Source organism: Blennius ocellaris, assembly GCF_963422515.1.
Source record: "Blennius ocellaris genome assembly, chromosome: 3".
Taxonomy (NCBI): Eukaryota; Metazoa; Chordata; class Actinopteri; order Blenniiformes; family Blenniidae; genus Blennius; species Blennius ocellaris.
In genome coordinates, this window is record NC_137652.1 from 3809735 (window position 1) to 3829167 (window position 19433).

Here is a 19433-nt window from a genome sequence, read left to right on the forward strand (position 1 = left end):
TGTCGGCTGTGAGAGCGAATGTTTTTTAGAAAAAAATGTGAAATTGGATCATTTCCCACGGCTCACCTGACGAGATCTCGCGGAAACACCAGTGTGCCGCGGCACAGTGGTTGAAAAACACTGAGTTAAACGACACGGATGTGTAACTTCTACCAGCTGACGAAATATCACCAATAACATGTTTGGTTGTTCTAACTCTGCTTTTCTATAGCAAGATATCACCAAAGGACCGTTCAGAAAAAAAAAAAATCTAACTTGCAAAAATAGATGTGTTGTTTTTCAGTGTTTACAAAGTTTAATCTTATATCCAATTTAGAATTGAATCTGCAATCTTTCTACTCTACTATATGATAAGTGAGTGGTAGCTCGTTCCACAACAGAGGGGCGACAACAGCAAAGGCCCTATCCCCTCTGAGCTTTCAAATTAAGAGATTTAATGTATTTCTAATATTTTAACATTCCGTCAACTTTTGTAAATAGTTGATTATCACTTAATAATATGTGATACTTTTCTAAATTGATGGTGTTTAATCCCAAAAACTAAACTATTATTAAAATGGGATTGTGATATTAATAATAATAAAATAAAAATGCATTCTGTACTATTGCATATATATTTTTATTCTATTGAACTTAATAGAAAATGAAAATTAGTAGTTGCATTTTGATTGTTTTCTTAGTGACATTTAACATGACATTTGTTATTAAATGTATGTGTCTGTACAGGGTATAAATGTTGATCTAAATCATCAAGCTATGAATCAATATCTGTAGTCAGTGTATGGAAACACGTCCCTGTTGTATAAAGTGCATATATTTTAAATAAAGCGATATATTCACATTAGAACTGTGTCTTGTTGGAATTGTCATTAGAAATGTCATTGCTCTTCGTTGATCTTTTAAACCAGGTTTTTAGTTATTGAATATGCAATATGTTTGAATTTGTCATTTCATAATAGAATACAAAATGTGCTTAATCGTTCACATTTATCTTATCAAAATTGAAAGAAATAATAAAATATTTCATCATGATGAAGATGATGATTATCACTGTTATCATTTCCATTATCACTTCTATTATTAGTACTAGTAGTGGTTGCCCAAAGAATATTTTCTTCAATTTTTTGTTTAAATAAGCTCTTTTTTAAGTGTGTTTTTAAAAATTTATTCTTGTATTATATTAATATTTAAAACATCAAAAATCAAACTTTTATTTTAGAAAATTAAAAAAGTAGCAGTCAACCCATTTTTGTCTTCGAATTTTTCCGCCATTTTTTTAAGCAAATTAAAATTACTTACATTAATTAGTGACGTTCAAGACTTTTTCTTTAAATTATTATTATTATTTTTATCAACTACAATAATAATAATAATAATAATAATAAAAAAATAAATAATAGTTGTTAACAACAACAATAATAATAATAATAATAATAATACATGTTTACATTGTGAACTCGTGTTTATCAACGCCGTGACGTCATCGTCACCAGCAGCTAGCCGAGCCCTCGCTGAGCACGAGCCGGAGCCGGGGCCGGAGCACGAGCCCTCGCCGGGGCCGGAGCCGGAGCCCACACGGGGGAGCACCGCCAAACTCTCCCCGCAGCCTCCGGGGCTCCTCGTGACCACAGCGACCCGCTCGCGCTCGCGCTCGCGCTCAGCTAACCGCTAACCGCGGGAGTGTCCAGCCTGACAGCCGACGGTTAGCGGCGGGGATTGGAACTCTGCCGCCCGGGGAGGAGGAGGAGGAGGAGAGGCGGGAAGGAAGAGGAGGAGGAGGAGGAGGAGGAGAGGCGGGAAGGAAGAGGAGGAGGAGGAGGAGGAGGAGAGGCGGGGAGGAAGAGGAGGAGGAGGAGGAGGAAGAGGAGGAGGGGTGTTCGGAGGAGGTTACTGGATGTCACACACACACACACACACACACAGATTGTCATCAGCCAGCTAACGGCGGACCAGAGCTGGAGAACCGGGAGTGAAACAGAAAGAAGAAGGGAGCGGAGTTGCGGGTGAGTGACGGTGGTTAGAAACCTTCTATTTCTCCTCTGACACGTTCTTGTTGTTGTTGTTGTTGTTGTTGTTTTTGTTGCTGCTGCTGCTCGGTGTTTCCCTGACAGCCCCATGTTTGTTTGCGTCCCGCGGCTAACGAGGCTAGCTGGCGTTAGCGCCACTTTAGCGCCTCTCGGGTCGTACGAAAGTCCCGCAGGTCGACATGGAAGGTTGAGGAGCGGCTGGCTAATGATTCACGGAGCTGCTCCGCGGAGCAAAGGTGCAACAGTGTGTGACACAATCAGCCTGTTGTCTCTGGAGACAAGTGTCCCTGCAGGACCAGGGGACGTCCTGTTGTCGTGGACTGATCCATCAGAGCTGCTCGTCAATACAAGACTTTTCTTTATTATTCTATTTTCCTACACTTGTCTCTCTTCATAGCCTTTTCACTTGAACTTATTTCATCGTTTTACCTTTTGCTCCTTCCTCCCGTCGCATTAAAACTCTTAACGCCCATTATATCGACATATAATAGTGACATACCAGTGATTATTGTTATTCTCACTGGGAATCGAAAGGTAAATTCATAACGACAGTTTGTTTTTTTCTGTAGATGCTGTAATAGCGGTCTTACACGTCATCTTTTACAAGCAATTTTGGGCTCCAAGCGCAAAGAAACGAATATAATAATTTACATTACGTTTCAGTCCTTCATTTGGAAGGTTGCGGGTTCAATTCCCCCATCTCTTCCCAGTCAATGTGACGAAGACGATGTGTCGTTGAGCAAGACACTGAACCCCAAACTGCTCCCACTGGATATATAGAGTACCTTTAGAATGTAGGATTACTTAAGTATTTCTATTCTATTCTATTCTATTCTATTCTATATTAATGAAGCAGGAATATCAATATTTAGTATGAAGCACTTGTATTTTTAGCAGTGGTGAGGAAACCCCTGGTTTGAGTCAGTCCAGGAGGCTTCAGGGTGTTTTTTTCCGGGGACTCTGTCGTACCTGGATTAAAACGAACAAGCTCAACCTCAGCCCGGCCTGGATTTGAACCCACAGCCTGGAAGGCTGTGGGCCTCATGTTGACGTCTGGTGCTCCGGCCAGAGGAGGCGAGGTCCGGTGTGGTCGCTCCACCTGAACCCCCACCCTGTGGTCGGTGCCACCGAGACAGACAGAGGACAGGTTACATGAGATGTGTGTGACTGCAGATGACAAAGAGGAGCTTGTGGTGTGTGTGTGTGTGTGTGTGTGTGTGTGTGTGTGTGTGTGTGTGTGTGTGTGTGTGTGTGTGTGTGTGTGTGTGTGTGTGTGTGTGTGTGTGTGTGTGTGTGTGTGTGTGTTCTGAATGCAGTGGGTGGCTGTGAACTCGCGTATCATCTTCACCTCTTTTGGTGAATCACTTCTATACAACTCATTTAGTTTTGTCTTTATTTAACAGAAACCAGGCTGGTAAAAGTTGCACACGGTCACTTTGTCAGGAGTTCTTTCATAAATGGATTCACTTCTGTGTTTCGCAGCACTTTATTGCATCATACGCTGTATTTTTGTGTCTTTTTTTTTTTTTTTGCCTTCCTGCCCCAACTGCCATCAAAACCTGGACCCTTCAGTAAAGATCAAGTCTTTATCAGCTTAGTAGAAATGGAGGTAATTAGTGACTGTTCAAGCTGGAGGTTGTTTAAAGTGGATTATTGAGCTTGAGGAACACGGTGATGAGACGTTTCAGCCTCGCTTCCCTTTCTCATAATACATTAATGCCATTTTATTCACGGTGGCGTCGTTTCCCGGCCCGTTCGCACTGCAACACATTTCAGGTGGAAACGCAAAACCTTGGTTGCAGTTTTATGTGTCCGTTGGTGCGTCGAGCCCCCTGCTGCCAGGGTGGAGCTTTTTAGAACGAGCTCTGGCTGCGTAGACGAGAGTGAAGCGACACTTTCTGGAAACACCCCCGTCTCTGTTACCGCACACGACTGGTTCTTCTGCACATGCTCAGTAGCCGGACGACCAGCACTGTTTCCTCCAGACGGTCGCCACTCCCAGTTCATGTCCTCCCGGGAGTTTGTAGTTTTATAGTCGCCGGTCTGTGTCGTTGTTCATGTTCCGTTACAAAAAACGACCAACAGCGCCAGCTGGTGACCGACATTCTGAACGACATCGTTTTCAGTGTTTCCGCCTCTTCCGTGTAAACGGACGTCGTTTTCGGAATGTCGAAACTCTTCTGAAATGGAAAAAAAACAACAACTCTGCTTTCACTTGAAACGTTGTCGTTTCAATGTAAAACATTTATGACGAGTGAGACGAATGTGGAGAGTAAAAAACCTCCAGTCTTCAACGTGAGTTAGTGCATTACATTTCTATAAAGCAAATTCTGGGGTCGTAAGCGCTGTCTGTTTACTCTGTGTGTGTGTGTGTGGGTGTGTGCATGTGTGTGCATGTGTGTGCATGCGTGTGTGTGTGTGTTGGTGGAGGGCAGGGCAGGGCACAAGGCAGGGTGTTGTATCTACACCAGCAGCCCCAGTTACTTGGAACAAAAGCTCAGTTGTTGAAAGATCATGTGACTGTGTGTGTGTGTGTGTGTGTGTGTGTGTGTGTGTGTGTGTGTGTGTGTGTGTGTGTGTGTGTGTGTGTGTGTGTGTGTGTGTGTGTGTGTGTGTGTGTGTTTGTGTGTGTGTGTGTGTGTGTGTGTGTGTGTGTGTGGTGTGTGTGTGTTCCACCCTTGTCATGTGATGTGAGCTCAGCGCTGGCTCTGAGAAGTGCTGAGTCTCTCTGAGGTTTCTTCCACCCAGGGAGCAGCGAGGCATGCAGCAGGGAGATGGCTGGATGGATGGATGGATGGATGGGTGGATGGATGGATGGATGGATGTCGGAGAGAGGAGTGGAACGGCACACTGTCTGGCACAAACGGAGGGGAAGCCCCGGAACCAGTCCCGTTGCTCTCTCAGCCAGAATGCTTCACCTTCTGCTTTCCCTCCCGTCACGTCGTTCAGGATTGTTCAACGTGAAGATGAAAGACTCTGAATCCACTTTCAGCACCACGAGGCAGGTTTGCTTCTCCTCTGCGTTCACTTCTGATACGTTTATTGCGGCGTTGGGGAAAGTTGTCCTGTCAGGATGACTGTGCCCCCCCCCCCTGAAAGGTTTTTCGCTCCAGAAAAATGTGACCAACTGAACTGAATCCGACAGATCGTGAGCTGAAATGTACTTTTCTGTTAAAACTCTGGGCTTGGAAACATTTTCCGTTCCACAAATACCAGCATGACTAAGAGAGAGCAGCGTGTAACAACAGTGAGAAAACTGCCTCTGACGTGAATTCAGTCTTTCTTGTTGCTCACGTCCGGCTGCATTTCGATGGAAATGGAAGCTAAAAGACTTTGTGGCTCTTTTGGTGGAGCTGAGGAGGAAGACAGGAGCCTCGTGTCTCGTGTTGCACAGCAGGTCCGGTAATACTTGTTTGAATCCAGTGTGGCCGACTGGAGAGACTCGGCTCACATTCGAGTGTGTGTTTGCTTTGTGTGTGTGTGTGAGCGCATGTGATTAACCCAGTTCAGGTCCTGCTCAGCGGCAAACATTGTACATGTTCGTCGTGACGCTGCAGTTTGTATTGTGTTTTTGCTGCGTTGGCCCACAGTGCTCTCACTCTTGTCATTCAAACGCTTTATAAAAACACCTCAAAATGGAGGGGGGAAAAAAATTCAATAGTTTGGAAAGATGACAAGATTCTGATGTGTCCTGGTGAACGAGGCTCTGGCGGATCTGAAGCTTTACAAAATAACTTGCATGTGCTGATCGACGCCTCGAACGTCACGCCGATGACTCAGCAGTACGTCACACCCGGTTGGCACGACAACCATATAACGATGATCTCAGACAGCCGTCTGTTTGGACTATGGACCCGTCCACCAATGTGTGTCCGGCCTTTAGTCACAGTCAGCTGGGATCAAATCCGGCAACTCGAATAAAGCAAATAGACGATGTTTGGATGGACCGAGTCAACAAGTCTGCAAAGGGACGAACAAAACAAGTGGAAGGTTTTTTAACAGTGTCGTTGTGGATATGAGCTGTGGACGATGCATCAAGTGGATGATGTGTGTTTTTGCAGTGACGATATGACTTTTGATGAATACAAACAATCGTGTTGTTAATAATGGCGACGCCGACGCGCGCTGTTGCAGCAAATCTTCCTCCTCCTCTCGGCTCTTGTCGGGGAGCGTCTCCCGTAGGACGCTGAATTATTGAGCAGGATTTCTATCTGGGCTCAGAAGCTTGTTGGTCTGAGCGGCGGAGGGAACGCCGGCACATCAGCCTCATCCATTATACAGCAGCTGAGTAAGTGAGCGCGTCTCCACACCTTCATCGACACCACGATTCAAGACGCCCCGCTCCGTTCCGGATCAAAGAGCTTGCTTTTTTAATTCTCAATCCTTTGTTCATACGGAGGAATTCAAAGAATTTGGAGTGGGATTATCTTGAAGCGGACGTCGCTTTGGAGATGTGATGTGTTCCGGCGAGGGAAACGAGTCGTTTCGTTTTTTTGGGGCCTGTTGGAATTAAAAACCGCTCCAAACGGACGCGTTGAACAAAATCCTGGCTTTTTGTAAGCACTGCAAAAAAATTCCTCTGAAAAAAATAGACTAAAAGAAGAAAATTAATACTTAAAATAAGCAAAATTATCCGCCAGCAGAACAAGAACATTTTACTTGACAAGATTTTCAAAAATAGGAAAATAATTCTGGCCCCATATGACCCAGTGTCTTGAAAACAGCATTTTTGGACTCAAAACAAGTTTTGTTTTCATGCGTTGTTATTTTCAAATCTTAAAATAAGAAGATTGGGCTCATGAAATGTTAGTTCAGTGGTCAGTCATGTTAAAATGAGAAAAATACTTGTTTTAAGCCAAACAGTACTTATAACTAGTTTTTAATACTCAACGCCAAGAACATTCTAGCTAATAAGAAAATAAAGTCATAATCATGTTAAAACTAGAATAATAATCTGAGCAGACAATTTTAGTTTGAAGCAAAAATGACTTATTAGTCAAAAACAAGTCATTTTTCACTTAATTTAAGAAATGATATCCTGCCTAGATTGGACTGTTTGCAGTGAACGAGGCCTCAGGAACACTGAGACCGTCTCTCCTCGTTGGCGATCTCACGCTTGGTTTTCCACATGTCGTTGAGTAAAAGGTTGGAAAAAGAGAGTCTGTCGGCTCCGTCGCCTGCCACGCCCTCCCACTTCTCCTTTCCTGCGTCCTGCTTGGCTTTCGGTTCTCACACAGCCGGCGGGTAAACAAGCCGCGTGAAATACGAGCCGCCGGCCGGCTGCTTTTATCAGCGAGCGCTCGATAATTAGTGACTTTAGCTAAGAGTGAAGAGCGGCGCGACGGAGACGTTAACGTTTCCAGCTGTGATTCACTTTGACGACGACGCGAACGTTCTGAATTGTGAAGCTGCCGGACGAGTCGAGTCGAACGCCTCTGAAAGTGTGGAGGAGTTGGAGGGATGCTGCCGTGACGCCGGGCTGGGAAAGTGAACTTCCCAAGAAGAGAGAGCGGCGTTTTCCTCTCTGAACTCTGAACTCTGAGCTGTTTTTGGATTTAAAGAGTGAAAGTTTTAAATCCCCCCCCTTTTTGAGGTCAGAATTCCGAGTTTGACCTTGTACTTCAAGGATTCCGGTTCCGACCAGGATCTCAGTGGGGGGCCTTATTGTTTCATGTGATGTCACTGTGATGTCACTGAATCTCTGAGTTCTGCAGCTTCACACATGTTTTACGTTGAGAACTGTGAGTTTTGAGTCCGTTAATGTCATTTTTATGACCGTTTCAATTGTTCCTGCATACAACTTTGTCATCACTTTGTGTGAGCGTATCAAACTATGTTGTTGTTGTTCCACTCTGGGTTTATGAATCCTGAGGTATCTGGAAGGCAACATAATATTGCAGTCAAGTTCGGTGTACAAAGTACACTCATCACAGTGTGTCTTAATCTCACGAAAACGTGGAAATACAATTTTTGTGAGACCTTTGTGTTTGACTTCAAAGGCTCTCCAAAAGCTTTTATCCTCGGAACGACTTGTTAATGTTGGAGATGTCGTTTCCAGGTCCGTCCTGAACGAACCAGACGCTTCAGTCGTCTTTTCGCCAGGCGTTGCGTGAACGGCCGGCTCCGGCCCGGCGGAGGTCTGCAGCCGGGACTCGCCCCCAAGAGCTTGACCCTCCACGAGCACATTCCTCGAACCGCAAGCTGCATTTTATTTGCCCTTCTTTCCCTTTGGGAGCTGCAGTGTGAGTAAACATCCACTCCCAGCAGGACGGAGGAGGCGGAGCCATCGGTTGAAACGGCGTCCTGCAGTTGCTGTTTACGTCTGTCTCCGTGTTGCGGCTCTCCTCTTTGTCTCATATCCTCCCGTCGCCCCGTGGCGCCGCCCTAAACAGGAACTCGGGAGTCCTGCAGTACTTGGCAACTGTTACCATGGCTCCAGCCCGCCCCGGCCTCCAGCCGCCGCCGGACGGCGTGCGAGCGCTTGAGCGACTTGGCTGCCTGTCAGTGCATTTCTTCCTGTAACAGCAGACAGGCGCTTCCTGCAGGCCTCGGCCAGAAGGGAAGAGATGAGAGACATGAGAGACATGAGAGAGATGAGATCGGAGCGCTGGTGAGATTACAGCCACGGCTTGTTCTCTGTCAACTTCAAACTGAGACGCTTTTTTATCTTGTTGGTAAAACGGGTATCGTTTGTTCACGTCAACTCAAGTAAGTAAATCTAATAGAACTGACCTCGTCTGATCATGACGAGTGGCGATGAGACGATTGTTAGTTCTGGCTCAGTCACAGGAAACACGATTCAGCCGTCAGCACTTCTAAAACCAAAAGTGGTTTTTCTATTGGGATCCATCCGGTTCAGGGTCGCAGGTCGTGGAGCCGAATCCAGCTGTGGCTGAAGTCGGGTTCCGCCTGGACAGAACGGAACAGCCTGCAGACACGGGTTCCCACGCCGACCGGACATTTAGCCCTCGTTCCAATTAAGCTTGAGATTTCAGAATCGGTGCCTCTTTTAACGGTCGTTTGAGGAGGTGTGATGAAGGGAGTGATACAGACTTCACTAACCAAACTGCTGAATCGACCTTTAAGAGTCAAGAGCATGAATATGAGATAAACTCTTCTCATGCGTTTTACTTTTAAATATCTGCTGTCTTTATGTGTAGTGTGGAAATGTTGTACCCGTTGTAGTTTTGCTCCTGTGTTTCCCCAGCAAGATTTGTTTTTTGTTTACCGTCCCACCACGGATTCATTCAGTCCACGTGGAGTTTACTGGTTGTTTGTCTCCCCAGCAGCCGCCGAGCCGTGGAGTACCAGGGGCCCGGAGCGCCCGTCTCCGAGGAGCATGAGTCATGACCTCGGTGGTGCTGGTGGACTCCGGTGGGACGGTGGTGGAGTATGTCACGGCTGAAGAAGACCCCCAGCAGGTGCGTTGGACTCGGACGTGGAAACACAGAAGGACTTGGGGGTGCTGTGCCTCACCCCCCCCCCCCCCCCCAATGTGTGTCTGCAGGAGGAGGAGTGCGAGCTGGATGTGGAGATGGAGGGAGAGGTGGAGGGCCAGTGTGAGGCGGAGGACGAGGACTTCCCGGCAGTCATCGTGGAGGAGGTGCCGGGCGCCAGCGTGACGGAGGAGCAGGCGTACTCCGCCCAGGTGCTGGTGTACGACGACGAGGCGTATCTCATGCAGGAGGTGGGCGAGGAGGAGGAGGTGGAGACGGAAACAGGTGAGACCTCCATGTCATCTCGTCGGAAATCACTTTCTCAACCGCTTTAAACCAGACGGGTCCCTCAAGACACTTCGTTTATTTGTCGCTTTCATGCTGCGCCTGGAAAGAGGTTTTCTCCTTTGCTCAACGAACGCGAGAATAACAAACGGGAGGGTTACTGCAATTTATTTTACAACGAAAAAGTCTCCGCAGATCCTCCAGTCCGGCTCACAACAGACCGTCGATGTTCCAGCAGAGGAATAACTCATTAACCAGGCAACAGAGAGACTTGTGCTTGTTTGTCCTGTACAATCAGAAGCCGTCTCTGCTGGTCAGTCAGCGCCGCTCCTCATTAGCTCCTCATTAGCTCCTCGTTAGCGTCGAGGCTGCAGCCAAATTGACCTCCGTTCTTCTTCAGTTCCAGAAAACTGGATTCTTGTCTATTCTAAACTCTTGAAGTTTGCTAAAAAAACAAAAACAAACAAAAAAATAACAAAACTCCATAAATCAGTGTGGGGCCATCATCGTCCTGCTGGGAAAACGATTCCTGCTCTAATCGTGGCGTCTAAATGACTTCACTCAACGTGAAGCAGGTGATCAACTCGCCACGACAGGCGGAGTTCTGCGTTCCACAAATCCATGTTTCTGCAGTTTGGTCAGCGTTATTATTATTATTATTATTATTATTATTAACTCATTATTCCAGATCAACCCTCGTGGACCAAATCAGACTGTTGTATTTGGTTCCATGTAAATAAAGTTGAGTTGAATTGAAGCACTGCACCAATCAGGGCTCATTTAAGAATGGGCAGGTCATTTTTCAAGAGATCCGATTGGTCAGGAGCAGGTTAGACGCTCAAAGCACGTTACCGTGGCGATTTATCCCGGTCAGAAGTCAATAGTATGGAAAACCCCAGGGTCCATCCTGGAAGTCGCCTCGATGAGAGAAAACTCAGAGTCGTTGTGTCGGCGCCGGGTCGATTTCATCAGTGGTTCTACTAAAGGTGTTGTTTTGGCTGGTAAAAGTCGTCGTCCCTCCATCGGAGGAACTGGACTCTTTAAATCTGTTGATCGGTACGACGCCCAGCTGCTCCTCTCCCGGGCTGCACGTCCCTGATCAGCCAGTCCTGCGCTCCTCTTCATCGTTTGTGTGATTTGTCTCCATGTCCCTCGTCCTGAGCCGTCGTGTTCGCCAGGAGTGGAAATGTGTGCTGTGAGTCACAGTCACAGCTGAATCCTCTGGAACTTCACAGTGGAGTCTATATTTAAACTCCACACATCAGTTTCATGGACTGAAGGTGGAACGCGGCGCGTAACGTTGATGGTTTCGACCCGGTGTGTCGAACACGTGAGAGGCTCCGACTCGGTTTTTCAATAAATCAAATGTATATTCCTCGTTTTTTTTCACTCTGGATTTCAGTTCACGTTGTTTTGTGCAGAAACGGCATCAGATGTTTTAATAATGTAAATGTTGTTTTTCATTGGTGTGTGGCCCAGAACTAAAATGAGTGTGACGTTCCCGGTTTGAGCTTTTTAAGAGTAAAAAGTCTGGAGTCTGATCCACCGGAGAGCCACACACTGCTGCCACCTTGTGGACACTTCTGGCCACATACTCAACAAACTCATTTACTGGAGGATTACAGCTATTTTAAACAATCTTTTTTTTCTTTTTTATGTATTATGATTTCTACATGCACGCTTTCACAAACTCACCCTCACTCTCTGCATCAACGCTCGTGTCATTTTGTAGCAGAGAACCACATTTCACTGCTGAAATTCACTGTCAAGTTGTAGTTCTTATAAAAGTTGCGTTTCCACGGAAAAAGCGTCGGCGCATTTTGTAAACGTTCCACCTTGGTGGCCGTTTTCAAAAAGTTGTTTACTTCTTTTAAACTGTTTTTTTTAATATAATGTACAAAAGGTGACATTAACATAGCAAGAGGCTTGAGTTATGTATGCATACAAAAGTCGGCTTTTCACATCAGTTATTTTTTTCAGGTATACAAAAGAAAGAAAGAAAATACAGAAAGAGGGAGAAAATAATTCAAGAATACAATTTACAGATCAAATTCAGTGGAGTTCTTTGGTTTTCACAGCTTTAGAGTCGGTGCAGTGCTTGAAAGTGATTATGTATGATGTTGATTTAAATACTATGAATTTAGGTTTCTGGTTGAAAGATTTAGGATTCAAGGATTCAAGGATTCAAGGATTCTTTATTGTCATATCAAAAGAAGAAATGATACGAAATTTGGACTCAGGTCCCGGTAACAGTAATAAAATAAAATAAAATATATAGAGCGTAAAAATATATACAAATATACAAGAGCAGAACTGTAAAGTGAACCGTTTAGAACCGTTTATATGATATTTTGCTAATAGTAAAATCAGGTTTATCACAAAGGATTTTTTTGGAGGGATGTTTGGTTTTTTTCATAAACTCCAAAAATAACATCCTTTGTTTCAAATTATATGTCTTCTTTTAAACTGCTAAACTGTTCCGGTGTAGTTTTGGGTGACGTCACTTGTGACGCACGCGGAGGGCGGGCGCAGGAAGGATTTCCTGTTCGGCCGTCGGCGGAGGGATACCTCCCCCTTGCCGCCGCGTCCCGTCGACTTCTCGGAGGTTTCCCCATTAGCCGGCGGAGTGATCCAGAGCGTCCCCATCCAATTCGGCGAGTTGTTGCAGCGAGGGGGTGAAACATGGCGACTTCACAGCGTGAGGGACACGCCAACCAGCTCGATCTGCTCATCAGAGCCGGTAACGCTCCCTCCGTTTCTCTCTACCCGTGACCTCGCGCCGGCCGCGGCCGGTAAACGGCTTGTTGTCGAAGCTCGTGCGGCGGCGCGGTGCGGCCGGACGGGCGCGCGCGCCGGAGTAATGGAGGGCAATCAGGAAGTGATCACCTTGGTAGAAAACCTGCATGGCGGTGCCGATGTATTGAACGCGGGTTCGAGGAGGGGCGCGAGGCAGCGTGCGGCGCGAGTGCGGGATGCAGGCGGGCTGGCGCGCGCTGCATGCGGGGTTTTATTTTTTTTTTGAGGAGGGGGGGAGAATCCGGTCGTTGAATAACGGTTCGCAGACGCGGAGCCGCACAACCAGGAAGTGCGGATGTTGTCTTTCTGCGTCTGTGCCACGCTGTCTGGGGAGGAGGAGGAAGGACATGTGGCTCTTCTGTGACATTCAAGCCTCTTCAGCGGCACTTTCTCGCTCTTTTTACACTGGAAACTCCGTCCGCGAGCCTCAAACTGAGATTATTGCGGGACGTTGACGTTTAAAAACATCCGAGCGGAAACAAAGTGCAGCTGCAACGTGGGCCGGGGTGTTTTTAAGTCCCTTCATTACATCATGAGCATCACTTCTCAATGCTTGGAATGTTGGTGAAAGACATAGAAATTATTCTAATTATTTGTTATATTTTGGTCATTTCATCAGCAGCTGTCTTAATTTATAATAATAATAATAATAATTGCTTCCCTATTGTGAAATAACAAGTTTTCTGGGACGTGTGATACGGATTTTAAATTAACATAACATTTCTACATCTTAAAACGTTTCAATTGTTTGCAAAAACTGGCTAATAAAGTTTTCTTTTCTTGAATTCGGTTGAACGGAGACACCTGCTCACAAATCTGGTGTGCAAAAAAATACATTTCAAAGTGTATTCGGTGTTCTTGCATTTTCATCGTAGTAACGACTGAAATAATGACAAGTAGTTTAAATACAATGCTGCAGGCACCATTTTAGACATGATAAATGCTCTGCAGCATGTTTTCACTGCACAGCGTCGTCTCTATGTATTAATAATACAACACCGTGTGCACGTTTAATTAGCCCAGATTTATCACTTGAAATTCATCCATGAATTTAATCTTGAACAGCATCAAAGTTACTCATCTAATTTCTACTTGTAGTTTTGAAGTCATTTCTTAAATGTGCTGAACCATGAAGTAGTTATTATGATACACTAACGGGATTTTGCATGTATATTTAAGCCAATTAAGCCAATTAATTTTTTTTAAATCCCTTTGAGCAAAGTTTTGTAGAGTTTAGTGCAGTTTTCTTCTTCTTTTTTTTTTTTTTTTTTAAGTTTAGTGCAGGAGCTTCCAGTCTGGTTATGTTTTCTGAAAGTAGAAAATTTCAGCCTGCTGTCGTGTTCCGTGATGTTTGTTTGAAGTTTAGTCGCGGACTTTGTCTGCTGCTTGAAACGTGTTTCGGCCCGAACGTGACTTTAAAACTCACGAGAACAAACGCGTTTCGTCGGACTTCCTCTCAGATTTGATCCGCGGATCAATACAAACTGCGTGCTTTGAAAACATCCTCGTTAATTCTCTCGTTTTTAACTTTTTATAAAGTGTTTTTCTTTCTCTCTTTTCTTTCTTTCTTTCTTTCTTTTTTTTTTTTTTTTTTTGCTTCGTCTCGATGGCGGAAGCGTTGTGTTTTCGAGGGGGCGGGGCTTGAGAGTGACTGACGTGTGTGGCCGTCCAATAGCGTGCGCGCTGCTTTGAAACGGCCAATGAGATTCCACCGGGGGGGCGGGGCAGGAGGGCGCCCGTCAGCGAATAGGATTGGAGGCGGGCGTTGATTGACGGGCCGATTTGTGAGTTTCTTCGAAGAGAAGTGGAGGGAAATGGAGAGTAAACACGGAAGTGATCCGGGAGGGACTACTTTCTGTCGGACATTCTGCTTTTCTTGGCGGCCTGACCCAACTTTATTTAATTTAACCTATAGATCGTTTAGATTAAGTCAACATTTATTTTATTTTTTTAATCTTTTAATACCATGTAGACATTAATGAAGTAAAATGGCTACTCCAGCTTGCAGAAGCCAGGTTGTTGCTGTGTTTTCCTGCGTCATCACAACACGCCGGGGCGTCACAGCACAGCTTCCACGTCTCCACCGCGATGGCCACCTGCACGCCGCGTATCCGAGAGGTGCTGGCGGGGGCTAAAGATAGCCCCGCGGTGGACCTTGTTGCCTCTGTGAGATAGCCAAACATGGACAGCGGGCTGGAGCGCCAGCTCACGTTTCCCACCTCTGACTGACACCGGCAGCTGCTGCTTCAGGAGGCTCGGGGTCCGAGAGGAGGCCGCGTACAGTTTCCCTCACAACAGGCCGCATTCCATTTATTAATAAGTCTGCATTGTCCTGGTCGTCCTGCTCAGGTTCAGGACGCCCGGCGCCTCAATCTCGTCTCTTCAATCTGAGAAAGTCCAAACAAACAACTTTTACACAGTAATTATAAAGTTCTTACTTGGCAGGAGTTTCTTTATTTTTAATTGGTGGCATCAAAATTCACTAGGGGGCGCTGTTCAGTGTGAGCTGACTGCTGGGTGCAGGAAGAGTTGAGTGGTAAATGTAGAAACGGACCGTTTGTGGAGTTTTATATATATTTTCCTCCTGCGAGACGATTGTTTGTTCCGTCGTCTGCTCGTCATTAATCATCTTTATCGCTGCTGCGGCTCGTCTGTGGCGTCACGAATTGATCCAAATCCAGCGTCTCGGGATTCGTGGCAACGTTTAAATAAAGTGTGTGTGTGTGTGTGTGTGTTTCAGTGGAGGCGTCTGTCCACGGCACCAGCGTCCACTGCTCCGACAAAACCATCGAGGCCGCCGAGGCTCTGCTGCGTATGGATTCGCCGTCCAGCCTGCGAGGAGACCGCAGTCCAGGTAAAACCTCCGACCGGCCGCCGTTCCTCCGCCTTCAACCGGCCGGCGTTCCAGAGTGACGGAGCTCCGGTCCTTTTCCCTCCCGTCCAGACGCTTTCATGCCGCCGTGCGTCGCCACGCCGGACTTCCTCCACGCCGCCATGCGGCCCGACATGATCACAGAGACGGAGGTGGAGATAACGACGGAGGAATGCTGCGACGACGACGACGAGGAGGAGGAGGAGGAAGAGGAGGAGGAGGAGGAGGAGGAGATGGTGACGCTGCTGGAGGAGCCGGAGCCCGTCAGGAAGAGACGAGGTTCGTCCTTTAAATCATGAAACCGTGTCCAACATGTGGAATTATATTGTTTTTGTTCACGTAGGAAGCGAAACGTTCACCTTCACATACGGACAGTTTAGGACATTTACATGTTTTTTAATGCAAAACAACAAAGTCACTCAATCTTGACACTTAACTTTTATGAAATCTAAAAGAACCTGAAGTTTCTTCACCACAAACTAAAGATTCTGTCGCTGCAGGTTTTATTTAACACCAACGTTCTCATAAAATCCTCCAGAGGATGTTGATGCCGTTTCATTAACGTTTCCTCTCTGAAACATTTGCAGCAACAAACAATAAAACTGCAATTTATATCTTTATTTAAAAAATGTTATGCTCTTGACGTCTCATCAGGCTGATTGAAAATAATTGAAAATAATAATAATAATAATTTATTCCCCAGCACCTTTCAGGACAGACAAGCTCACAACACAATGTTGAAATACAGTTAAAAAAATAAGTCAACAACAAAGTAACTGCATTAAAATCATTTATTTACAGCAGACTGAACATTTCACAATGAACAGTTGACATCTGATCAAACAATCAGTGATCTATTTTATCTAGGAGCTCCATCTAGTGGTCAGTCTGTGTCATTGTCTTCTACATCACATCTGACGTTTCCGTTTCAGTGGGACGAAAACCGAAGACGCACCACTCGGACGTGTCCAACGGCTCGCCGGAGCTCAGCATCCGGAAGAAACCCCGAGAAGGAAAAGGTACCGAAAGATTCCACACGAGTCCCGGTTTGCTTTTTATTTGACGTGGAGGCGCGGTGCTGACGGGTGTGGCGTCTCCAGCAGGAAGCACCACCTACCTGTGGGAGTTCCTGCTGGACCTGCTGCAGGACAAGAACACGTGTCCGCGGTACATCAAGTGGACGCAGCGGGAGAAGGGCATCTTCAAGCTGGTGGACTCCAAGGCCGTGTCGCGGCTGTGGGGGAAACACAAGAACAAGCCGGACATGAACTACGAGACGATGGGCCGGGCGCTCAGGTGAGCGGACGCCTTCCGGCGCTCGCCGTCGGGACGCGACGGCGCGGCGGCGGCGCTGTAACTCTGGTCTCTTCCTGTCCAAGGTACTACTACCAGCGGGGGATCCTGGCCAAGGTGGAGGGGCAGCGCCTCGTCTACCAGTTCAAGGAAATGCCCAAGAACATCGTCATCATCGACGACGACAAGATGGAGCTGTCCGGCCCCGACGCTCTGCTCGTCTCCGGCAAGACGCCGCCGTACGAGCGCGTGCCGCCGCCGCCCGACCTGCTGCTCCACGCCGACGTCTGCTCGCCGAAGAGGCCCAACATCCTGCGGGGCGCCAACCGCTCCAACGCCGTCCCGACCTCCGTGGCCTCGGGCAGCAAGCCGGTGGCGGCGGCGCCCAGGATCGTGGCGGTCTCGGCCGACGGGAGTCAGGCTCAGCGCTCGCACGCGACCATCGTCCCCGGCGCCGCGGGGCCCAGGTGAGCCGACTTCCCAGAATGCAACTCTTGTCGCGTGCTGCAAACGTACGGACCGTTTTGTTAGCGAACGTGTGGGATTGAAACGCCGTCGTCTCCTCAGGACGGTGCGCGTGGCCATGCAGGTGCCCGTCGTCATGACGACGTCGCTGGGTCAGAAGATCTCCTCGGTTGCGGTGCAGCAGCAGGCGGTAACGACCGTGGCGGGCGGACACGCCACCCTCCTCGCCAGCGCCTCGGCCATCGGCGGCGGCGGCGCCGGGAACGCCGCCTCGCAGCAGAAGGTTCGTACGCCTGGAGGCTTTTAGCCCCCCGGGGATATTTTAACGAGCTCCATTGAACTCGTCGCCGTGAGAAGCCGCTGACTCCGCCCCCCTCCCCCCCCCCGTGTGCGTTCAGGTGGTGATCCAGACGATCCCCACCATGGTTCCCGCCACCGCCGAGAACGGAGACAAGATCACCGTCCAGCTGGCCAAGATCATCACCATCCCGGCCCACCAGCTGGCCCAGTGCCAGCTGCAGGCGACCGCCGGCGCCAACAAGCCGGGCGTGGCGGCGTCCCCGGCGGGCCTCAGCCTCCTCGGCAGCCCGCTGACAGTCCGGGCGCTGGCGCCGGTCAGCGTGGGGCCGGGCACGCAGGTGATGAGGCTCACCATGCCCACGCAGACGCAGCCGCAGACTCTGATGGTGTCGCAGCCGGGCGGCGGCGGCGGCGGCGTGGTGACGGTTTCCGCAGCCAATCAGACGCTGGCGGCGCAGCCCCGCATCATCAGCGGCGTCCTGAACGGCACCGAGCTGTTGATCGGGGGCGGCGGCGGCATCACGATAGAGAAGCTGAAGGCCGCCGGCCTGCAGCTGCAGGCGCTGCCGCTGCAGAGCAAGCCCCTCCCCCAGGCTGCGCCCGCCGTCCAGCCGCAGCCGGCGGACTCTGACTCGCTTCTCCAACTGGAAACGGCGCCGAGCTCGACGTTAAAGACGGAGGAGCCGGAGTGCTGAGGACTGGTTGGAACTGTTGGGGGACGTTCGGGACCAACGTGACACTACGAACCACCGCGCCAAGAATCAAACACTACAGAAACTCAAACACGGCCAATCAGGTCCAAATGTGAAGTTTTGAAATCAGACGCAGCTTCTGCAGATTTTCTCTGCAAAACGTCAAAACCAGCAATTTTTTTTTTTTTTTTACTACTAACGTCACTGTGCAGATCCAGTGTGGGCGGAGCTTGAGGTTCGCCCCTCCCCCCTCCTGGGTGGGAAGCTGACAGGAAGTAGAAACTCCCACAGAAAGGTCATGTGTGTAAATATATAAATATCTAACTGTGTGTACTCTCGGAGCAGCCGCAAATCTGGGGTCTGTACGGAGACTCTGGTTTCCGTGGTAACTTCAAGGATCAACTCTGGGTTTCCTAGACGACGACGCTCGGATCGCTTCTTACTCGGATACATTTTTTTCCCCCCCGAACGTCCCTGCAGGCTCACGGGAGAGCGAGAGAGGTTCCGCTCGTCTCTTTCAGAAACACGTTTCTCTGAAGTGTTTCAGTAATAAAAGAGTTTGCGTCCGAGCCGCCATGTTGGCCCGGAGTGATGCGTTCAGGCGCATCACGTAACTTCCGCCCTGCGACGTTAAGCAGCTCCTACACGGTTACAATGTGACCGGTAGTTATCGGTGCACAGCGCCGACGGGCTTCGCCCCGGATGGTTGTCGGTTCCTTCCCCAACTTTCTCCTCGCTGTTACGCAATGTGCCTCGGCCTTAACCTGCCCCGGAGCAGGGTACGTTCTGGATCAGGCTACCTCTATGCTAAAGTAAGCTGCGCCGCAGTGTGTGATTGGTCAGACGCTGCAAACTCCGCCCCCTTTCGAGTGACCGACTCTGACCCCGAGATGTTGAAGTGTCGTCGCCCCAGAACTTGCTGCTCCCGCCGTGTTTTGATACGTCGTACCAGACACAGTATTATCCACACTTTGTATTCCCGAATCTGACGGAAAGCGACGCCGCACAATCTCCAAACCTCCAAATAGGAAAGAAAGGAAATGATTTCTAGGTCACATTATTTCCTGAGGAAAAAAGCCGCGGCGCCACATTTCATCGTTTATTTTTTAAAAAAGGAAGAAAAAAAAAAAGAGGGAGGACGACCGTGTAAAGACTGAACTGTTTGTATATTCAACATTTGAAGTATATTCTATTTTGTTCTACTCTTGTTTCAAAGTGTATTAAAGTAGATTTTACTGAAATATAAAAAAAAGAGTGTTGGTGTGAG

General features: G+C 48.0%; 1 protein-coding gene across 9 annotated transcripts; it reads left to right on the plus strand.

The window, feature by feature from the left end:
* The first annotated feature begins 1916 nt into the window (after window positions 1-1916).
* LOC308149100 (ETS-related transcription factor Elf-2-like) lies at window positions 1917-19429 on the plus strand. 9 transcript variants are annotated; one of them, XM_080520750.1, is made up of 10 exons: window positions 1917-2003; window positions 9314-9448; window positions 9535-9748; window positions 15285-15398; window positions 15489-15695; window positions 16349-16435; window positions 16517-16712; window positions 16796-17176; window positions 17277-17457; window positions 17573-19429. In XM_080520750.1, the coding sequence occupies exons 2-10, from the start codon at window positions 9374-9376 to the stop codon at window positions 18167-18169; spliced, it is 2052 nt and encodes a 683-aa protein (XP_080376876.1). In that variant the 5' UTR covers window positions 1917-2003; window positions 9314-9373; the 3' UTR covers window positions 18170-19429. The 9 variants fall into 9 exon arrangements, with proteins under 9 accessions (XP_080376876.1, XP_080376874.1, XP_080376873.1 ...); XM_080520748.1 differs by having other exon boundaries at window positions 1925-2003; window positions 9317-9448; XM_080520747.1 differs by lacking the exon at window positions 1917-2003 and adding an exon at window positions 4843-5028.
* The last annotated feature ends 4 nt before the right edge of the window (window positions 19430-19433 follow it).

Bases quoted from the DNA above. Each gene is read 5' to 3' on its own strand.
- LOC308149100 (XM_080520750.1), top strand. From the start codon at position 9,374: ATGACCTCGGTGGTGCTGGTGGACTCCGGTGGGACGGTGGTGGAGTAT. The intron at 9,749-15,284 runs GTGAGACCTCCA...TGTGTGTTTCAG, and splicing joins GGAGGTGGAGACGGAAACAG to TGGAGGCGTCTGTCCACGGC. The intron at 17,458-17,572 runs GTTCGTACGCCT...GTGTGCGTTCAG, and splicing joins ACGCCGCCTCGCAGCAGAAG to GTGGTGATCCAGACGATCCC.